This window comes from Agrilus planipennis, unplaced genomic scaffold, assembly GCF_000699045.2.
Source record: "Agrilus planipennis isolate EAB-ADULT unplaced genomic scaffold, Apla_2.0 scaffold156, whole genome shotgun sequence".
NCBI lineage: Eukaryota > Metazoa > Arthropoda > Insecta > Coleoptera > Buprestidae > Agrilus > Agrilus planipennis.
In genome coordinates, this window is record NW_020438859.1 from 66295 (window position 1) to 86062 (window position 19768).

Below are 19768 nucleotides of genomic sequence, written 5' to 3' on the forward strand. Positions count from 1 at the left end.
GGGATCTTTTTCTTCTTCAATGGGGGATTATTGGAGTTAAGTTGGTTATATTGAATATACAACAGTAGACAATTCGCGCGGTATTTTGTAATTTTAAATTTAAATAATTAAGTTGCTATTTTATTCTAGTTTTATTTAATAGTGCATAATTTGCTTTTTCGTATTCAATTTATGCGTGTATCAACTATTAGAAAATATGAATTAATCAATGTTGATAATAATAACCGATCTTAAAATGTTAATATATAACAACATATAAAAAACGCGCGAAATAAAAAGCCATATTAGAATCTCACACAATATAAAAAATTTAACTTGTTTTGTAAAAAAAATTGTTACTAGAATGTATAAATATAAAGTGTGCAAGACAATGGCATATATGAAAACTTTTTCGCATCGGAAATAATAAATCAATATTTTTGGTAGTGACTTCTGTTATTTTTTGAACACTTTACATTATTTTGATTTACTTTTTACTTTTAGTGAAATGGTATCAACCTTTACGGAATAAAATTTCCTTTCGCATGGTATAAATAATGCAATGAAACTTTCTCAAAATCCGGTAAGAAGAAGGCACGAGCGAGCGCGCGCGCGCGCGCGTTAAAACATGCAACAGCGAAAAACAGTGATAGTTTGAAAATAGAAATTAAAACAAACTTGTTGTAGGTGAAACGGAATAGTAAACCAGTGTCACTACTAAAGGACTCTGATTTTGAGATTAAAACGCAAAGTGAATTAAGGCAAAAGCGCAAAAAGGGACCGTCCAGCACGGCGTTTGCGGAGCGAACTGCTGAAATTATAAAAAGTTGTCAACCTTTCTTAAAAGCACCAACCTTTAACCACGGAGACGACGCTGATAGCTACTTCAGGAAGACATTGAGAAATTGGGACGATCTAAAGTTTGCGAGGACTCCGAGGTGGATCACGTTAAACAGCGTTCGATCTATTGAATCTATTAAATCGGTAACGAAACTAATCGATCTGTTTTATCAATAATTGTTTTGACTATAAAATCTAAAGCAAGCGAATTTCACATCTTCAAAATTCGTTTTCCCCCACTGTATAATATATTCTTTTTTTATCTCAGCTTGTAATTTACATCAGATCATTACCTATCCGGATATAAAATCCATGTGTCTATTTTTCAGGAGAGGCGAGTTTGTCATTCCGCAAAAACTGCAACTTATTCAGTAAGTTCAGTTGCGAAATCTGCGTCAGTATATTCACATAAAGGAGCGGGAGATAGAAGATCTGACGACAAATTAAAACTACGCCACGCCAAAGGAAAAAAATCGCCTTTGTTATTTAGGGGAAGTCTGCCGGAATTGGTCACAAACCGTAGTAAGAAAGGACTAATACGACAGAAATATTCGTTGGAACAACCGTTTGAGGGCGAAGTAGTATCATTCGATATCGGTAGAGAAGAAGAGCACAGGGCAAGAGAAGAAACAGTTGAAGAAGAAATTAAATTCGACAGCGGCGAAGAAGACGTAATAGCAGTAAGAACTGAAGCGGAAGAGAACGACGTTGAAAAGTCAGAAAAGACAAAAGAAGAAGCAGATTTTCAGGACGAGGATCTAGATTTGTTTTTTTCTCCCAGTAGCGAAGGAGTCTTGGAACGAGAACAATTAAGCCTAGAGGAAGAGCTTTACCGAAACGAACAAGAAGCAGCAAAAGTTATTGAAGTAAAACAAGTAGAAGAATTACAAGAAGAAAAAGAAGAAGAAGAAGGAGAATTTCCAAACGAATCAATTACAGCAAAATACTACGATCACAGTGAAACAGAAGAAAAACAGGAATTAGGAATGGCTGAAGATACGACAGTGGAAGAAATTGGTATCGAGGTAGATGACAAAATTGATCTTACAAAACTATTTCTCGGATTTCGGACGTGGCCAACGAAATTTTGTTTCTCCAGATGATTCACTGATGGCATCCTCAGTGGTTACTGATATCAGTCAAGTCACCACTGAAGATGCCGTTAGCGAAGAACGACGAAACACATGAAAATGCAAAATTCCATGGACTACGGCAGAACAGTTCGAGATCTGGGAAGAAGGGCTTATTATAGTCAACCTTTCGCCATAGTACTCTTCCAAAAGATAGGAAACAGTCATGAACATTGAAAGTCGTGCCAAACAGTTTTCTTTTTTTTTAAGGACACGGTAACCGATGATCTACAAACAGAAACGATAGCGGACGATGATCTGCAAGAGATCGAAAACTTGGTCAAGCAGGCGGACCAGGAATTGGACCAAGTGATGGACGAAAATCCAGATCTAAAGGGGGCACTGGATGAGAATGTGAGTAATTTATGCGACACGAAAAAGGGGACAGAAGGAGCACAAGCTGCAGGTTTTCCGTGTGCTGGTGCCGGAGGGGGAGGCGGTTCATTTTTTCAGTACGATCCTACAATAGATGCGGCCGTTCTTGCCGAATTAGAGGATGCCGAAAGACAAGCTATGGAAACTGCTAAGATCATTTACGAACTGAAACAGAGGGTCGGTGAACTATTATGTAAAACGAAAATGACCGAGGCCGAAGGTTTGTTACTCATGTAGCATTAACATCTAAATCTCTCTCACTTGCTGTGGTTCGTACAGTTACTAGTCAAAAATATCCGTCCTATCTTAAACAGAAAAAAAATATTCGAGATTTTTATGTCACATAGTCACGTCTATTTTCCGACCAAAGCGATTGGCAGGTATTAGCACGCGCCAGCCGCTTCTCTTAAATTAAAAGAAAGATTTAAATTTGCCGTAAATTTATTAAACTTAATTCACCGCAATATCGCCCATCGACAAGTACACGTCACTCCAAAACATCTTAGAATTTTGGTTGGGATGGTTTCCGGGAATTCTTACAGACACTTTGTCTGTTGGAAATACATAAGAAAAAGAATTCACGTTCAACCAACTACTCGCACATTATCGGGTGGCACTGGGTGATTTCAGAAAAAAACTATATTTAATTCTGAACAAAAATGATCATTGCCACTGTATTTTGAAGGCAAAATTCAGGCGAAAAGGCACAACTAAATAAGTTTTGCACTTTTACTTTGCATAATTAAATTTCCGGAAAACCCGTGATCGAATCTCACCTCGTCACCCCATACTTAAAGGTGAATTAAAATTGGTTCCCATCAGGTAAGGAATTGGAAGAAAAGAACTGTTTGCTTAAAGAACAAATGCAACTTTTCGAGGAGAAAACCAAAAGGATTCAACAACTCATTGCCCAAACGAATCTTTTTGAAAAAATGACGCCGCTAAAACCCAGCACGCAACACAAGCGACCGGAGGATATGTTACCGAAAGTGGTCATTTGTGGCCTTACCGAAAACAATATGCCAAAAATTATAGTTTGCGACGATAAAGATAAAAAAAGAAGGTCGAAGCCTCCTTGTTCGGCGGATGCACCATCATCGCCGGTAAGTTCTGTTTGAAGCTTGCGGCATTTATTCTTTAATCTTTCCGTACATGTTCTTTGATTTTTCGGTAATAGGCATGTTTTGCATTTTTCTGACGAAACGTCTAGGAATGACGGTACGATCCTAATTTAACATTTCACAGCTCAAAAAGTTATAATGTAAATCGATAATATAAAAATATGTATGTGGTATACTATTTAGAAATGATTATTTTATCGATAATATTAGGTAAATGAAACCTTGTTGTTTTAAAGTGTGGCGTCGTTCCGAAATTTGCGAAAAGATTAAGTGAATCGTATACCATGCAAGAGAAGTTAGCTGCCGAAAATGCACAATTGGAAGGTACAAGGTACGTAAATACACATAGGTCAATACGTAGAGAGCAAGGCTGATGATCAACGTAAGTCAGAAAATAATTTTTATTATATGTATGTAATAATTTTAATACAGTTGCGCGCAATATTTTTTCGTTAAAAAGTAAAAAACAAAAATGAAGCAACGACGAAACAATAAAAGATTCCGGTTGCAGTATGAAAAGATCAAGTCGGTGTTTTTTTTTGAGAATGTTTCTAAACACCTAGCAATGTCAAAATTGTCTGTGGTTTTGTCATTTTCATAAAATTCGTTTAATTTTTTCATTATTAAACTAACCGACCAGTTTCGATCTTGTTAATTGTTTCAAACAATTCCTTACTTGTTTGTGTGGTAGATATCAATTGCAAGAAGATTTGTTATCTAGAGATCAATTCGTTGAGAACCTGCAGAGGAAGCTGTGTAGTCTCGAGCAGGAATTAAAACTTGTCTGCAAAGAGAACAACGCGCTCAATCAGAGACTTAAAGGGAGAGAAGCGGTAAATCAACACATCTAAACAAAGAACTATGGAATTACGTCCCCTATCATTTTTTCATAAATACAGGTTTATCTGTTCGCCATTCTCATTTTTCTTATTTGGTCTCAACAATGACGAAAACAGAGGCCAGAACGGTCAAGTTTTCATTAGGTACATTTACCGGTCTATATGAGGCGTTGATTTTTTCAGAGTTTTGTTTGTGAGTATACTTTCTTCGTTATGTATAATTGTTTATTATTTAAATGGTTAATTTTAAATACATAACATACTCTCCTAAGATTTTTGCTACAAAATTTCACGCTTTACAAAAATATCAAAATTTACTCCATCCAGCTGAGTTTGTCGAGGAGAAGCGGAAGGGCAGTGCATGTGATTTTCCGTGAGTTAGCACTAAGGGTTTTGTTTTTTTTTTTTTGTGATTAACGTGCTACCTTATTTAAGTAAAGGTTTATTAAACGTGAAGGATAGTGATTGATTTTACAGTTGCAACAGTTAAGCTTTCTATCGCCGTTTTATTTTGAGATGGTTATTTCGGACCCTGTTTTCGTCACGCGGTTTCCTACACCGCCGGGGTACACGTACCTACATAGTTCTACAACACGGAAAAGCAAACTCTTTTTCTCAATACAAATTCAACCTTTGACAATGAGAATATTCAAAAATTTCAGCAAGAAGAACCCAAAGAAGCGTCACCTTGTGGAACCGGCAGAGGAGCAAAAAGGATGCCTTGCGGAAAAGGAAAGGGTCCTTGTCCTGCGGAGATGGAGAGCCGACTTCAGGAATATGTCGAAACAACGCATGCTCTCGTGAATAACTATAACAATTACTCAATAAACTCCAATAACGTAATAATTTTTCCTGTAGGAAAAACAATTGAACGACATGGAAAGCGAAGTGAGACACATGCAGTGCGAACTAGTGGAAGTGCAAAAAGAACGACAACACTTGGAGCACCATCGCCGTATGATATGCACACCGCCGTGCAAACCTGTTGGTAAACGTTGATGAAAATTAAAATTGTTTTTAATCGTTTTAACACACGTTTCAGTGCCCACCACCTTGTCCGCCTCCTTGTGGACCACAACCTAGAGCTCCGGTAAGACAAAACTTGCAAAAAACATCACCTGCGGTTTCTATAAATGTGTGGCATTTATTTTTAGTGTGGAACAATAGAGCAACAACTAAGTCAATTGAAGGAACAGTATTGCAGACTTCAGGATGACTTTAAAGGGAAACTAACGGAAGTGGCCAGTTTACGGGCGGAAAACGAAAAGATGAAGAGGAGTGGCGGTGACATTGACGAGTTTAAGAAAGCCTACGAACAAAAGATGAAGGACCTAGAGAGAGAGGTTCGAGTTCTGAAGATGGAATTGGAGAAGGTAGGTATTTTCTTTTTAATTTTTGCCTTGACATTGGCCCAACTTTTACAGAGCGAAAGTATGAAGCAACAAATGGTCGAAATGGAAGCACAATTAAATGTGGCGAAACAAAGGTTTAGGGACGCGCAGGACGAACTGGAGGAACTCAGGGCACTGATACAGGACCAGCAGACCCAAATGGACGATTATCGAAATAAGGTAAACAATAAAGAATATTCTTCGTTAATGTTTGAACGAATGACGGTTGGTTAGTTAAAAACGCAGTGCAACTCCGAGTTGGTTAATATTGACATTAACCAGCTCTTATTTATATCGTTTAACTAACGAAAAAAGATGCAATTATCTTGACAACACAAACAACTTATACTTTTTATATTTATTACAAAGTTGAAAATCATTCAGTTTTTTGTCGATTTTTATTATAGCAGTTTCCATGCAAATACATCTGGTAAGGGTTAACAATTCCGCTAACGTGCGAACACTAATTAGTTCTGTATCGATATCCGCTTATATATATATATATATATATATATGGCTGTGCATGCATGTAAGTGANTATATATATATGGCTATTGAACAAAATTCTTTCAGTATTTACAAGCGCAGCAAACTGTAGAAGAACAACGACGACAAATAGATTTGATGGAAATCGAGAACAACCGAATAACCGAGCAAGTAAATCTCGAAATCCAAAGGGTAAAGAATCAATTTCAGGAAAAACTGCAGGAGTTAACACCTCTACCGGACATTCTCAAAGCTACGCAGATTAAGTTGCAAGAAGCTCAACAGATGCATCTTCTTGCTGAAAGAAACAACGAGGCCATTTCGCGGGAATTACAACAATATAAAGATAGAGTAAGAATCACACCTGTTAATATAGTATAATTGTCATAGTTTTTCATGTTGCTTTATAAAATTTTAGGCAGCGGCCATGGCTGCAGATATGGAGAAAGTCCGTAGCGATCAACAACTTGGAGCTGACGAACAGGCGGTACTCGAGCAGAAAATTCGCGATCTAACCACCAAAGTTCAGGAACTCGAAGAGGAAAACGACAAGATCAAAATGGACATGGTACGACTTGAGGAAGCTTACGACCAGGCGGAGAAACGAGTGCAAGAAAAATTACACGAAATAACTCAGCTCGTCGCCCAGTTGGATTCGGTTAGAGAAGAATCAGCAAGACAAGTAGCACGGACGAAAGACAGGTATGCGATAACAAAAAACAAATAATTTTTTTTTTGCAAAGAACTTAGATAATTGTTTTTGAACATACATAGTTTCTCGATACACACAATTCTTGAAAAGATATAGCCACAATTTAATGATGGAATACTTCCAAACATTGCACATATTATGTCTTATTAAAACAAGTTTAATTGGTTTGATTTTCACTATGGCAACGATCCCTAAAAGGTGTTCCACGGAACCATGGTGCTCCGTGGAAGGGTAAATGATGATAGGCTGACATTAAGGGGGTGAAATTTCGTGAAGTAGGTACACTTTCAGAACTTAAACATACGAATCGTACTCAAGATTGATAGAATGCTTATGTATGTAGCTTAACTTATTGCAAAATCAGTTTCAACATTTAAGCGTGATAGCATAGAAACAAACAAAATCACATGCATTGGTCGTTTTTCTCATTCCTTCGGAAAACTAGTCTAGATAGGAGAAAAATTGATACGATAATTTGTATAGAGCATATGAAATTTTCTGCAATTAGTTCCATGCCTCCCGTAAATTATATTTCCCTTATTAACTGTTAATTACGTCTTCAAGATCGTTTTCGTCCTTGTTCAACAAAAAAAAGACATTGACTGTATTAAAGTATTCGTTGATACAATAATAGTTATTACCGCCAATCGTAACAGTAGTAAGTATGTATAACAAACATTGATTGAATTTAATTTAATTGATAGATGCGAAACGGTGAGAAGGTCGATGCAAAATCAGATAGCAGATTTGGAGCGTCAGCTGGCGCAGAGCCGGGCTCAGGCGCGACAAGCGCAGAAGGACAGGGACGAAATAAGGCAAAAGATGCAGGCGCAAATAACGAATTTGAACGAGAACTTTGAAGATGCCCAAATGCGTATCAAGAATTTGCAAGCGCACGTAAATTTCTTAAAAAATACATATTCGACTGTGTACCCGGACGGTGGAGTGGCGCCGATGGGTGGCGATGGTGGCATAGACGCCTGCGACTGCGGCCAATATTGATAATAATCCGAGGATAAATTGGGAGTAGGAATTTTGCTGACTGCAATACATATTTACATATGTATGTTAGTGTATCGCTGAGTGACATTCAACTAGATGTTCGTTTTTTTTTTTTTAATTAAATAAAAATATATAAACTTTGTAAAATGGAAATGAGTGGGGCTACTGAAATGTAATACAATTTATATTTTATTATACACACTAGTATTTTGTTATGGGAACTGGTTTGTAATAAAAAAAATCAAGTAATCATACACGCAACTAAAGCACATCAATAAATATTTAAAAACTAACAATAATTGTATTTGGTTTTGTAAGCGGTAAGTGGTGTTAATGGTAATGTCTTGTCATTATTTTTATGGTGATGGTGAAGTAAAATGGTTTGTCATGTCTCGCAATAAATGTTATTTGCAACAGATACAAATTAAAGTTCCACGTTTGTTGAAAAAGAGTGCGCGCCATAAAGTACATGCACTTCTCGTAATATTTTTGCACGAAATGGTTGTTCTTGTTCTTGCAGGGAACATTTCACTAGTACCGTGTACCTACACAGGTAAGGCGAAACGGTCACCGGACATATCATTTCGTGTCGCACGAGCGTAGAATATGTTTTTTTCAACCTTGTCTATCTGAAAATATTACCTTTTTCTCTAAAAGGTGTCCTAAACTAACCGAACTCTTAAAAATCTTTTACACAAAGCCTAATAACACCCTCAAAGACATTAAATTGTATTTATATTAATTACGTATGTGAAAAGATGACTGACTGTAGGTATGCATTCGTACGTAGGTAGATACCTACCACGCCGTATTTTTCAACAGACGATGCTGCCCTTTGATGAACGATTGCATGTATTTGGTTCTCAATAACCACCAGTGTATATTGTTGTGAGTAGCGACAAATGAAAGGTACGTGTGTCTACATGTACAAAAAACTCAAAAGCATCGAAAAAGTGCATCATATCAAGTACAGGGGTTTTTTCTGGTAAAATCATTGACGATGAGTGAAACTTGCAAAGTGAGACATCTGAAATCTGAGTTAATTTAATTATTATTTTTAATTTTTAATGTTTGATCGTAGTATTATTTTTTTTTGATAATAATAAACGAAATCAGTCCGCCCTTCTCAGATATCACCATGTAGCCTTGATGCAAAATTGACATTGACAAGTGATCACATTTAAAACATATTTTTTTGTTATTTTACGTTTTACGATAAGTGTGGCTTAAAAAAAATGTTTCCGGTATATCGACGACATTTCAGTAATAACAACGTAAGTGCTAACTAAATTCAAATCCCGAACGAACTTTATTCTGATACGCCGCGGCGTATTAGGAAGTTTTGCAAGTTTTATTAAATACAATAATTTACCGGAAACAATCAATTTGATTTATTATCCGTAAAAACAGATAAGAAATACATATTTGCAATTTTCGATTATCTGTTCGGTTTGCGATAAGTTTTCAATGTAATTTTTTTCTTACAATTAATCCAATAAACACGGTACAATGTGCCTACATATGTATCTTGACAGTAGTAGTTCACAACCATTCAATATATTCGCAACTATATTGATTATTAATTACTTTTTGATGAATTTAGTATGCAGTATCGTAAAAATATAGGTACCTACGATGTAATGACGGTAGTGAATTAATTTCATGTAGGTTGTATGAGTAGATAATAGTAGATATAATATGGACGCTTTGAATTTTACTTTCAATGGTGTTGCTGAGAAAAGAGTGAAGTTGGGGAAAATAAAGGAGGTAGGTAAGAATAAACGACCATTCCTATTGATTAAATTTGTACTCTTGGTCATACTCATCTTGTGCAGTTCGAACCTTATAATTCTAACTCGAAACTCGGGTGTTTTGTCATTGTTTTGCAATGGAAGTAAAGTGGCCTGATTAGAAGGCCATCAAGCGTGTTTAATACTGTTTGCCTGTTTAACGTTCAATATCAGTATGTCGGTGGTAGAGGCGACGTTCGGCGTCCATCATAATGCGCGTTTACGCAGTCGTCGGCGTCGGTGGGCGTCGTAATCGATAAGAGAGGATTTGGATTCCGTTAGTGCTTTTCGGACGACGATCGCGGTGTATTGTATCGTGGTGATAGTGAATGCGAGTGCCGCTGATGGTGGTGGTATTTACTATCACCAATTGTTCATTTTAATATGCAGCCACCTCCGAGAAAGGTGCGAATCAACTCCTACGTTAATTAAATTAAATTAACCTAAATTCTTCTAGTTTCATTATCTTCACTTATTTTTACATATTTCTGACATAACTAACTGTGTCACGAATAAGAAGAAACATGTGGATAATGTTTAAATAAAATATATTCAATTATTACACGTTTCACTGTTAACATTACAAAAATTAGAAAGCCCTCGAATTTACTTGAGTTAAGATAATCATGAAAGATCAACTCCATGCTGACATTAATTTATAACAAAAAGATTATTTGTAGGTACATACCGTACAACGTATGTAGAAATACGTATTTCTACAACTTATTAACGTATCCCCTGCACACGTATAAAAACCATTTTTGGTTTTGCTTAAGCACAGAAAAAAGAGCAATGAATATTGTACTATAATGACCTTATTATATAATACCCATGCCATGACCTTATAAAACTGATTGCATAATAAATCTTTGTCAACTTTTAAACCGATATTGAAAAAAAATACACCAATAATGTTCTTTTCTACTTTTGTTAAATGTTACCACTGTCTTGGAATGGCGAGAGTGAATTTTAAATTAACGAAGAAATTAACAGTAATATGCAACATTAATACCGTAATTAAACTGTTTTTAATTTAATCAATTGCGATGTATAATAAAAAAATGCTGACGATGGATGAACAATATATTATTATTTACGACTTGTTGCAGGGAAATTACGCAAAATTCCTAAAAACTTTGCACTCAGAACAAATAACGAAATTATTAGCAAAGAATCAACATGAATGCGATTTATTAGAAGATATAAGAACATTTGTGATAAAAAAATCAGCGATTGAGAGATCGTACTCGGAAGTAAGTTCGAAACTAAATTAATGTTATAGACCTGTAGACGATATAGGTACCGTATAATATCTGTTTTAGGCGCTGCTCAAAATTTCATCGGCGTATTTGAACAAGAAAATTCCAAATATACCGGACATAAAAGTCGAAGGAAGCGAAGAAAAATGGTGAGAATTAGATGTATTATTTTTTTCAATGGGACGCTTTAACGGAAGATAATTTAAATGATTATTACAATATATGTACAATTAAAATGAATAACAGTCAATAGTATCTATTAACGTGATATACCAAATAGAACAAATCGAACGTGTTATTTAGTGCATTTAAATCTTAAAGTAAAAAACAAAAGATCGTATAATAGCGACAAACTCCAAAAAAAGTCAAGGCAAAGCTAAATTTTTCGTTAATTTTATTTAAAGTAGGTGTTACAACGAGTAGTAATTAAAGTTAATGTTTTTTAGTTTTTGCACGAAGAAAAATTTGTTATATAATATAGGTACATAGCTATAAAAAAACATTCGAAAGCGTCTTGTTCTTTAATTTTATGTTATTGGTACAATCCGCAAACAAAATTTTCAAAAATGAATCAGAAGAAAAAGATTTTAACTCTTTAGGAATATGTGGAGTGTCTGGAGGACTGTTCTAGAGGAACACGAAAAACTGGCAAGAGCGCGATTGGCTGCTATAGAAATTTTTCAACAGCAGATCGCGGATGAAGCGAAAAATCTTCGAATGCACAAAATTCAAACTGCGAGAAAGGTAGGTATTATGAATATTAACAATTTAAATTTAAATTGTCTATCTCTCTAGATTTCTTCGATGAATTTAAAATTTATTTTAGTACGCTGAACAAATTGCAACGGTCCAGAAAGAGTTGCAGGCTTGCGTTCAAGATTTAGATAAAACCAAAAAATTATACTTCGACGAAGAGCACACCGCCCACGATGTACGGGACAAAGCAAGGGATATAGAAGAAAAGTAACTACCCAGAACATTTTTTGGACATGTTTAAGAAAAAATATCGTTATGATTATTATTTTCCTTTGTAGATTAAAAAAGAAGAAAGGTTCTTTTTTTCAGTCCATCACGTCGCTCCAAAAAAATAGCGCTAAAGTAACATCAAAAAGGGAACAGCTCGAGGAAAAATCAAGCGGTGCTCGTAATGACTATATTTTGTGTCTTGCTGCTGCAAACGCTCATCAAAATAGGTAAATACGATATTTTGTTTTTTAATTTTTTTACGAAACTTAAAAATGTCAAACATCTTTCTCAGATATTTCGTGGTGGACCTTCAGTTAACCATGCAGTCGATGGAAAGCAACGTGTTCGACAAAGTAGCAGAATATTTATCGCTGTTGGGACGTACCGAATTGTTGACATGTTCTGCTATGCAAAATTCATTTAGTACGGTGCTCAATCAATCGAAACAGTTGACTCGAGAGTATAATTTACAATGTGTCTATTTGTTTTATCCCGTTCTCAAACAGCACATCCAGTACGAATTCGAACCGTGCGAAGGTGATCCTGTGGATCATATCACGGCCGAACATGAGTCCGCAGCGGCACAACTAAGCAAGGAAGCCCGCCGATGGGCAACGAAAATAGCACGCGAAAGTAATAACATTAAAGACTCAGTCAGGAAGTTGCAAATATACAATTCTCTGAGAGAATCGGGGCAAAAGGTTTACAATTAATTGTTATTATTGATAATAATTTATTTATTTATTGTTTATTTGGCGTATAGACCGATCCCAACGATCCAAACAGTCCCGACTTGGAGACTAAAATCGAAGAGATGAAACAAAATATTCGAAGAGCAGAAACAGCAAAGGTAAAGGCGGAGGCACGGATCGAGGTCCTTAGAAAAGGTGGCGTGAATGTTGACGAATGGCTGAAAGAAGCTGAAACGTTAACGGTCCAAGACATTCAGCGTTCCGCTAGTTCTCTATCGGTAAATGAAATTACACACTATATACATATAACGTACATAGGTCCCTCATTTGGTACACCAGAAACATAACTTTGTTATAGGATCATCCCAGTTCCGATTCGTTTTACGATAGTGATTTTGCTGACGGCGAAGTTCAGCAAACAATTTCCGAAAAGCCGGACAAATCGTTATCTTTGGACGACACCCAACAAGAATCCTATGAAGCACCGGAAGTGGACGGTACGTAATTACAACCACAACAATAATTATTTATACGATTACCTGGTTTCTTTATTGCAAATTTTTAAGACAGCATTTTTATTATTACAGCAATGTTAGAACAAGAACGTCAACGAATAGAGCAACTCACGGTGGGATGGGACGATCCTACTCAAGTGGATTGGGGAGCCGAAGAGTCCCGAGAGCCCGTAGAAGGAACAGCAGGGGACACAACATCTGTGAGTGGCCCAACTTTCAAATGTACTGCACTATATTCATATACAGTAAGTACATACAGTATTATATGAAGTAGTCTTCGTTTATTATAACCACGGAATTTCAAAGTCCCGCAGTGTCTATCATTTATAACGAACTGGGTCTTACGATAAATGTCATGAAATTTTCGTAAAATTATTTTTTATAACGACCACCAACTCTCGATCTATAATAAGAAAACGCCGGAGAAGTATGATCCGAGTTAGCCAGAGGAATTACCGAGCTACATTCTTCATCAAAATGTAAAAGACTTGCAAAATTTGTATGTTGAAGTTTTATGGTAATGGTATCCCTACTTAATAAGTATTGGAATGTCGTCTTTGCTTTAGTTTTTTGCGCTCATTTACCTGTAAATGTACTCTCTTCTATTAAAAATGAAATGTACATATGATATCATACATTGCAAAAACAAATATGGAAATATAATTTTGTCCATAGGCTCAAAATTCTGACGAACTTTCCATAGTAGAGAACGAACAATTGGAAGTAGTTGGTGAAGGGGATGGAGACGGTTGGTTGAGGGCACGAAATTATAGAGGAGAAGAAGGTTACGTACCGCAAAATTACCTGGATATTGAAAGAGAACCTTCTGGAACAAGTCCAGGACTTGTAAATCAAATTTCATTTTCTTCCGTTGACTACACAGTGGACAATGACGACGAATTAGCCCAACAGTCTGAAACTACTAATCAATCGCCCGAACAAATTTCTGTTATACATATGACCGAAGCCGTTCCAGAACCAACAGTGTCATACTGCGCAGCTTTATATGACTATGAAGGAGAGGGAGAAGAAGATTTAACATTGGAAGAAGGGCAAATAATTAAAGTGAGTGTTTTTAGTTAAACATTTATCACTTCAAGTAGATTATTATTAAAAATCGGCAATACAATTTACAGGTAATTAGTAAATGCGCACATGGTGTGGACGACGGTTGGTGGAAAGGCGAATTAGACGGTAAAGTGGGAAACTTTCCATCATTAGTAGTCGAAGAGTGTGACGAAAATGGGGAACCATTAACCAACCAATGGGATGAAACACCCCCATGTTCGGCACCTCCAGTCTTTACACCCCCCGAAGTACCAGAACATCTAATGCCATTTTCTGAACCAATTGTTATTGATGCATCTCCAACGGTCGAGGAGGAACCAGAGGAGTCAAAGGAACAAACACCACAAATTAGTCAAGCTTCAATAGTTAATGGTGCAATCGAAACGGCAATAACTGGCGATAATACAGGCGGTAGCAGCAATGGTTTCTCCATAAGTCTTAGTAAAGGTCAACAAAAACAGTATGGCGCACAATTTCAAGAAGATAAAAATATACCGAGTAAGTAATACTACTTAGTAATTGAATCAATAACCTTTTCTGATAAAAACTCACGTTTACAAGCTATCGGTATTGAAGTGGAAGATCAGGTAAGACATTAAAATTAACTATCACTACTTTTCCAAATATGTACCTACATATATGTCTTTTCAAAAGTGCTGTATGTAAATGGACTTAATTAACAAATAAATTTCGTTTTCTTGTGTTCTTTCGTTTTCATTCGATTGATTTGATTTTATAGAACATCTTGATCTTGATTCTTACAGGAAAACGGTACGGCGGAATCGACAACAGAAACTGAATGCAAAAAGAAAAAAGCGGCGGCAGATTTCAATTTGAGCGTAGCCCAAATAGTAATAACAGCAGCAACCCCAATGACCGAAGAAGCGGACACTTCATTTCCGCTAGTTGAAGAAAATCCGAAAGAAGATGACGAAGACGAAAGCGAACTTGCACATAAACAGCCATCAAAAGAACCAAGAGATCCCATAGAAGAACATTTCACTAATCACGTAATCGTAGAAGAACCTGATGAGGAATTAATAGAGATCCAGGAGGAACAACAACAATCTGTAAAAATTGAGGACGCAACTGAAGAAAAACCATATGAATCAGGCCCTTTAGCCATTAGTAGTAGTACGAGTGATGGCGATACCACGGGACCAAGCACTGCTGAGAACTCCGTAAGTCATGCTTCTTACGCTGACGTCGAAGGGGTAGTGGATGTACCGAAACAGGTGGTTGGAGGAAGAGCAAGTATACCTGACGAATTGGAACCACATCAGTTAGCAAGACTGCAAGATCTTAAGGAGTCAAATGCGTAGAAATAACGTACTACTATTAACTGGCATCGATGACAAGTTTGTACCTCATCGAATTTATACGCGCAAGCAATTTTCTTAGGTTTTTAAAGGCAATTGAAATGAACAAACGAATAGCTACGATTGAAATTTTAGTAAAACCAATTACTTGTTACATATACAACATAACTACTCGTAGATACAATAATTTTTGTAGCTTTACATAAGTACCTACATGTAAAAAAAAAGTTAGTTTAGATTTTTATTTCCGTGAGCTCTCTCATACAGTCGTCGACAACAAACAGTAAAATTCAGAGAGCTATTTGAAACGAAATAAAATAAAACTTCAATAGATACGCTTACTTGAAGACACTATGAAACTGAGTTCAATATAAATATGTAATAAATATGATGTATTTATTTTTGATTGCTTTAAAAGGGATGGAAGTAGGAAATTTCGTTTCTTGCTGTTTAAATGTACCATAATTACTACTATAAAATAGGTCAATAATTAACTTGCAACGTTGTAAAGTTACGATAAATTTTTTACTTTAATATTCATTCTTTTTTGTATATATATCTAATTAATCTAGCAGACTCGATAAAACTGTAAACTAAATTACACTTCCAAGCTTTATTTAGAACGTACATAGGTACCTATACTTTCTGCGCTTTTGAGCTATAGCTAAACTGCTACCTATACAAGCCGTCTAAAAATGCCATTTGGAAAAATGAAAATTAACTTATAGCTTTGATATTTTACAGCCCACAGCCAAATAAGGCTTCTTATGCTTACAGAAACGATTAAATATAATCACCCGCTTATGTAATTAAGATAAAAAACAATCAATTCCGATTGCGCATAACTTGCAAACGGAATTAAATTTATAAGGGAAGAGAACAAAAGGACATTAATAAATTTACAGAAAGGGCTAGAAAAAGTTTTTCCGTAGAAAGCAATGTATGTGAACAATGTGTTCAGAGAAAGTACTTAAAACCAAAACAGTTATAAATGCATTTTATGATTATTAATGATATCAAATTTATAATAATTCATGAAATATAGCAAATCGAATTCCTGAATATTAAAAAAAATAGTATTTTTAGATTTCGAATTTCAAATTTCAAAACTGTATTTATAAAAAGTAATTTAAGTACCTATTTATTTGAAAACCTACACTTTGTATTAAACGAATCTTTCTACCCAATAGGGATATAAAGTATGTTCTTCGCGGTACGTGCTATCCAAATGTCGTTATGGGGCTGCTTCTTCTAGTGAAGCTGGAGAAAATTACTAAATATCTCTTCAGTCAATTAGTCTTAATCATTGAATTAATGTTTAAAAAACCCGACGGGCGAAGCTGCCGTAACTTTTTCGGACTTTAATACAAATTTTTTGCTTTTAACTGTACATACATATGCACGTATTGATTATAGTACATACCTACCGACTCTTTTTAAGAATAAAATATTAAACAACTACATTACCTACATGCTTGTAAATAATATAGATAAAAAAAAATTAAAATATGCTAGCACAAATATCATAAGCTAAAAGGAAATGCTAATTGTTACCGAAAATAAACTATTTCGCGCTAGAAAAAAATTCATGTCTAATTTAAAAATTATTCTAATAATTATTATTGTCGTTAGTATTACATATTTTTATCCCGTCTTCTTTCAGCGGTGCCTTCAACATGTAACTCAATCTGTTACCAGTAGATAATACCTACTCCAATCCAATTCTATATCCTCATGCATTTGATCTAAATGTGACATCAAAATGTAAAATAAATATTTAGAAAATTAATGACCTTTTATTTTATTTTATAAAAAAATAAAACGGCTTTCTAAATGCTTTCGTGGGTTTTTGTTATAATGGAATTCTTATAATTTTATATTACATAAATAATAGGCAGTTAGTTGTACAAATTTTTTTCTTGACTGTTTGTACGGGATAAATTTAAACAACGGCCGAACGTATGAAGATGCAGCTTATAAAGAATATAAATTAATAGGACCGCTACTATAGATTCCAAAGAAATACTATGAAATTGATAATTTATTAACATACGCCTGAAAGTAAGGCGAGGCGAACTTTTGGCGAAATAATTTGTACATTTTAGCATTATATATTGTTGATTCAAAGTTTATGGTCTCATTAATGATTAATTTTACCTTGACCTTCCATCCCGTTTAAATCCTTTAACAAGTAATCATCGGTTACCTCCGAGGATGTGCCCAGTGGTTCGTAAATTTACATTTAATTACCCATCGTCCTGGATACCGATCCTTAGATGTTAAATTATTATGAGAACCGAATAATAATCGCCCACTTCCCTAGTTTATCGACAGTATACATCGCAATGTGAAATTAGTAATGTCGTCTGTAACAATTAAAAGTGGATGTGAAAGAGTTTGAAGTCTTAACAAATTACAAACGAAATTTATTTAAAAAAACTACTATGTCGGAAGAAAGTATAAGTTTTAGTTCAGAATCGTCAAGTGGATCACATAATCAATCCATTCTGATGTTCAGAAAAGACAAAGATGATTTCAGTCCCCAATGTTCGCCTTCGCATAGACTCAGTAGAACTGGTACGGTGAAAAGAACAGGCGGAAGGCTCTCTCTACCCGATAAAAATATCGAAGATCTTAATCAGTGCGTTCCCGAATGCTTTAAAAGCCCTGAAAAGGTTAGTGGATGCACCCGGAGAGAAAGGTATCGCAGATCATTAGATGCTACGTACAGAAGAAGTTTAGATTCGATTTCGGAATACAAACCGAGAAGGTCATTTTCGAGTTGTTTGGTACCTAGCTCTAGTAGGGAGTGTAGTTCTATAGATTCTTCTTCATCGGACTATACCGATTATACTCAACATAGATCAGTAAGTAAAATTCCTGGAGATTTATCAATGACTTATAATAACACTACCTACTTAAATTTTCGCAAAGAGTACTACGGATTCCATACGAGATACGACCATAATAAGTACAGCATCCTCAAATTACGCCAGCTGGTTAGAAAATGTAAGCCAGGACATAATGGAAAGCACGTTCGGTACAATGGAATCTTTGGATGGGGAATGGAATAGTTTTTGGTCTCAATATACAAATCCATTAAACAAACATCTTAGTTGTTTTACGACATGTAATGAGGAAAAACCAGAAGAATGCTCTTTAGATTGTAAAAGTAATTGTAGTGTTCATAAGAACATCTTTCCCAAAGAACTTTTAGAAGATAAGGTACATGTATTTGTAAGTACCTACATATATATAGGTCTAATTATGCACATTTTATGAGTAGGTTTTATTTTCTCGAGAAGAAGTAACCGAAGCTATTCAATGTTGTCAGAAAGTTACCGAATTATTGCAAACTGCTTTGAAACGAAACGAAGACGCTGCCAGTAATGGAACTTTAGGGTCATCAAGAGACAATGTAAATAATCGTTGTTTTTTCCATAACTTAAACATACGTCTTAATTAATAGTAATAACTAGTATCGTAGTACCTAACATAAAAAAAGTAAGTTTTTAATTTTTTAGTAGCCGCTAATATTTTAATAATTATCAAACAATAATTTGAAATCAACTTAATTTCTTCCCACTATAGATTACCTAGAATTAATGAGGAAATCTTTATTGCTGCTGTAGTGGGAAGAAATTAAATTGATACCACATTAATGTTTGAAAATTATTAAATAAAACGGACGGTCCGCTTGGCAGACGAACAATAACTATATCTGTGCTAATGTCAACATACATAAATAATTTTTTAAATAAGTTTCTTTCCTCTTCTTTTGTGATAAATACAAAAAAAAGCTATCACAAGTTTCGATGTTTGCGAATTAATATAATAATTATGAAACCTGCATATTTATAGATCAATGCAGATACGGACAAATCAAGATCCTGTCCTTTCAGTTCCGATCAGCGACGGCGGCACCAAATGGTTAAAAAGCCTATTTATTCTAGCAACAGTTATCTTAATGCATTATTATCTTCCGGAGTCGCCGATATTTTAAAAAAAATGCTGAGTAAAAGAAGAAGTTTCACTTCGGATGAACCAACTTTAACGCGGTCAAGAAGCAGCTGTTCAGAATAGTTAACTTTCGTACAAACATGTTAAAAAAAACTACAGTACGCATAATATTACAACTTAATATTAAAACCGTTACCTAATATTCTGTACATATACAATTTTCAATTTATTTAACTAAAAAATTGGAATAGCACTCGAATAAATATATCTCTTAGAGATCGTTCAAGTAATACGTAATGCAGTTTTTAAAGACCTTTGGTACCG

The 19768-nt window shown here is 35.2% G+C and overlaps 3 protein-coding genes across 8 annotated transcripts; all 3 read left to right on the forward strand.

Annotated features, from left to right (window-relative positions):
• Positions 1–350: 350 nt before the first annotated feature.
• Positions 351–8168, forward strand: LOC108741023 (myosin-2). Of its 3 annotated transcripts, XM_025979234.1 has the most exons (16): positions 351–422; positions 484–562; positions 667–963; positions 1149–1844; positions 2160–2544; positions 3147–3427; positions 3682–3776; positions 4137–4278; positions 4947–5084; positions 5143–5268; positions 5327–5374; positions 5439–5657; positions 5709–5855; positions 6249–6512; positions 6580–6863; positions 7578–8168. In XM_025979234.1, the coding sequence occupies exons 2-16, from the start codon at positions 542–544 to the stop codon at positions 7873–7875; spliced, it is 3441 nt and encodes a 1146-aa protein (XP_025835019.1). In that variant the 5' UTR covers positions 351–422; positions 484–541; the 3' UTR covers positions 7876–8168. The 3 variants fall into 3 exon arrangements, with proteins under 3 accessions (XP_025835019.1, XP_025835003.1, XP_025835040.1); XM_025979218.1 differs by having other exon boundaries at positions 390–562; XM_025979255.1 differs by having other exon boundaries at positions 390–562; positions 4167–4278.
• Positions 8169–8269: 101 nt separating this feature from the next.
• Positions 8270–17273, forward strand: LOC108741022 (F-BAR and double SH3 domains protein 2). 4 transcript variants are annotated; one of them, XM_018475599.1, is made up of 14 exons: positions 8270–9149; positions 10775–10918; positions 10988–11073; positions 11524–11668; positions 11751–11887; positions 11959–12117; positions 12183–12591; positions 12654–12860; positions 12941–13079; positions 13170–13342; positions 13773–14162; positions 14234–14663; positions 14727–14752; positions 14930–17273. In XM_018475599.1, exons 1-14 carry the CDS (start codon positions 9111–9113, stop codon positions 15485–15487), a joined length of 3042 nt encoding a protein of 1013 aa, XP_018331101.1. In that variant the 5' UTR covers positions 8270–9110; the 3' UTR covers positions 15488–17273. The 4 variants fall into 4 exon arrangements, with proteins under 4 accessions (XP_018331101.1, XP_018331100.1, XP_018331103.1 ...); XM_018475598.1 differs by lacking the exon at positions 8270–9149 and adding an exon at positions 9176–9642; XM_018475600.1 differs by lacking the exon at positions 8270–9149 and adding an exon at positions 9681–10070.
• Positions 17274–17856: 583 nt separating this feature from the next.
• Positions 17857–18653, forward strand: LOC108741027. The gene has a single exon (XM_018475607.1). It carries the CDS (start codon positions 17929–17931, stop codon positions 18556–18558), a length of 630 nt encoding a protein of 209 aa, XP_018331109.1. The 5' UTR covers positions 17857–17928; the 3' UTR covers positions 18559–18653.
• Positions 18654–19768: the final 1115 nt, after the last annotated feature.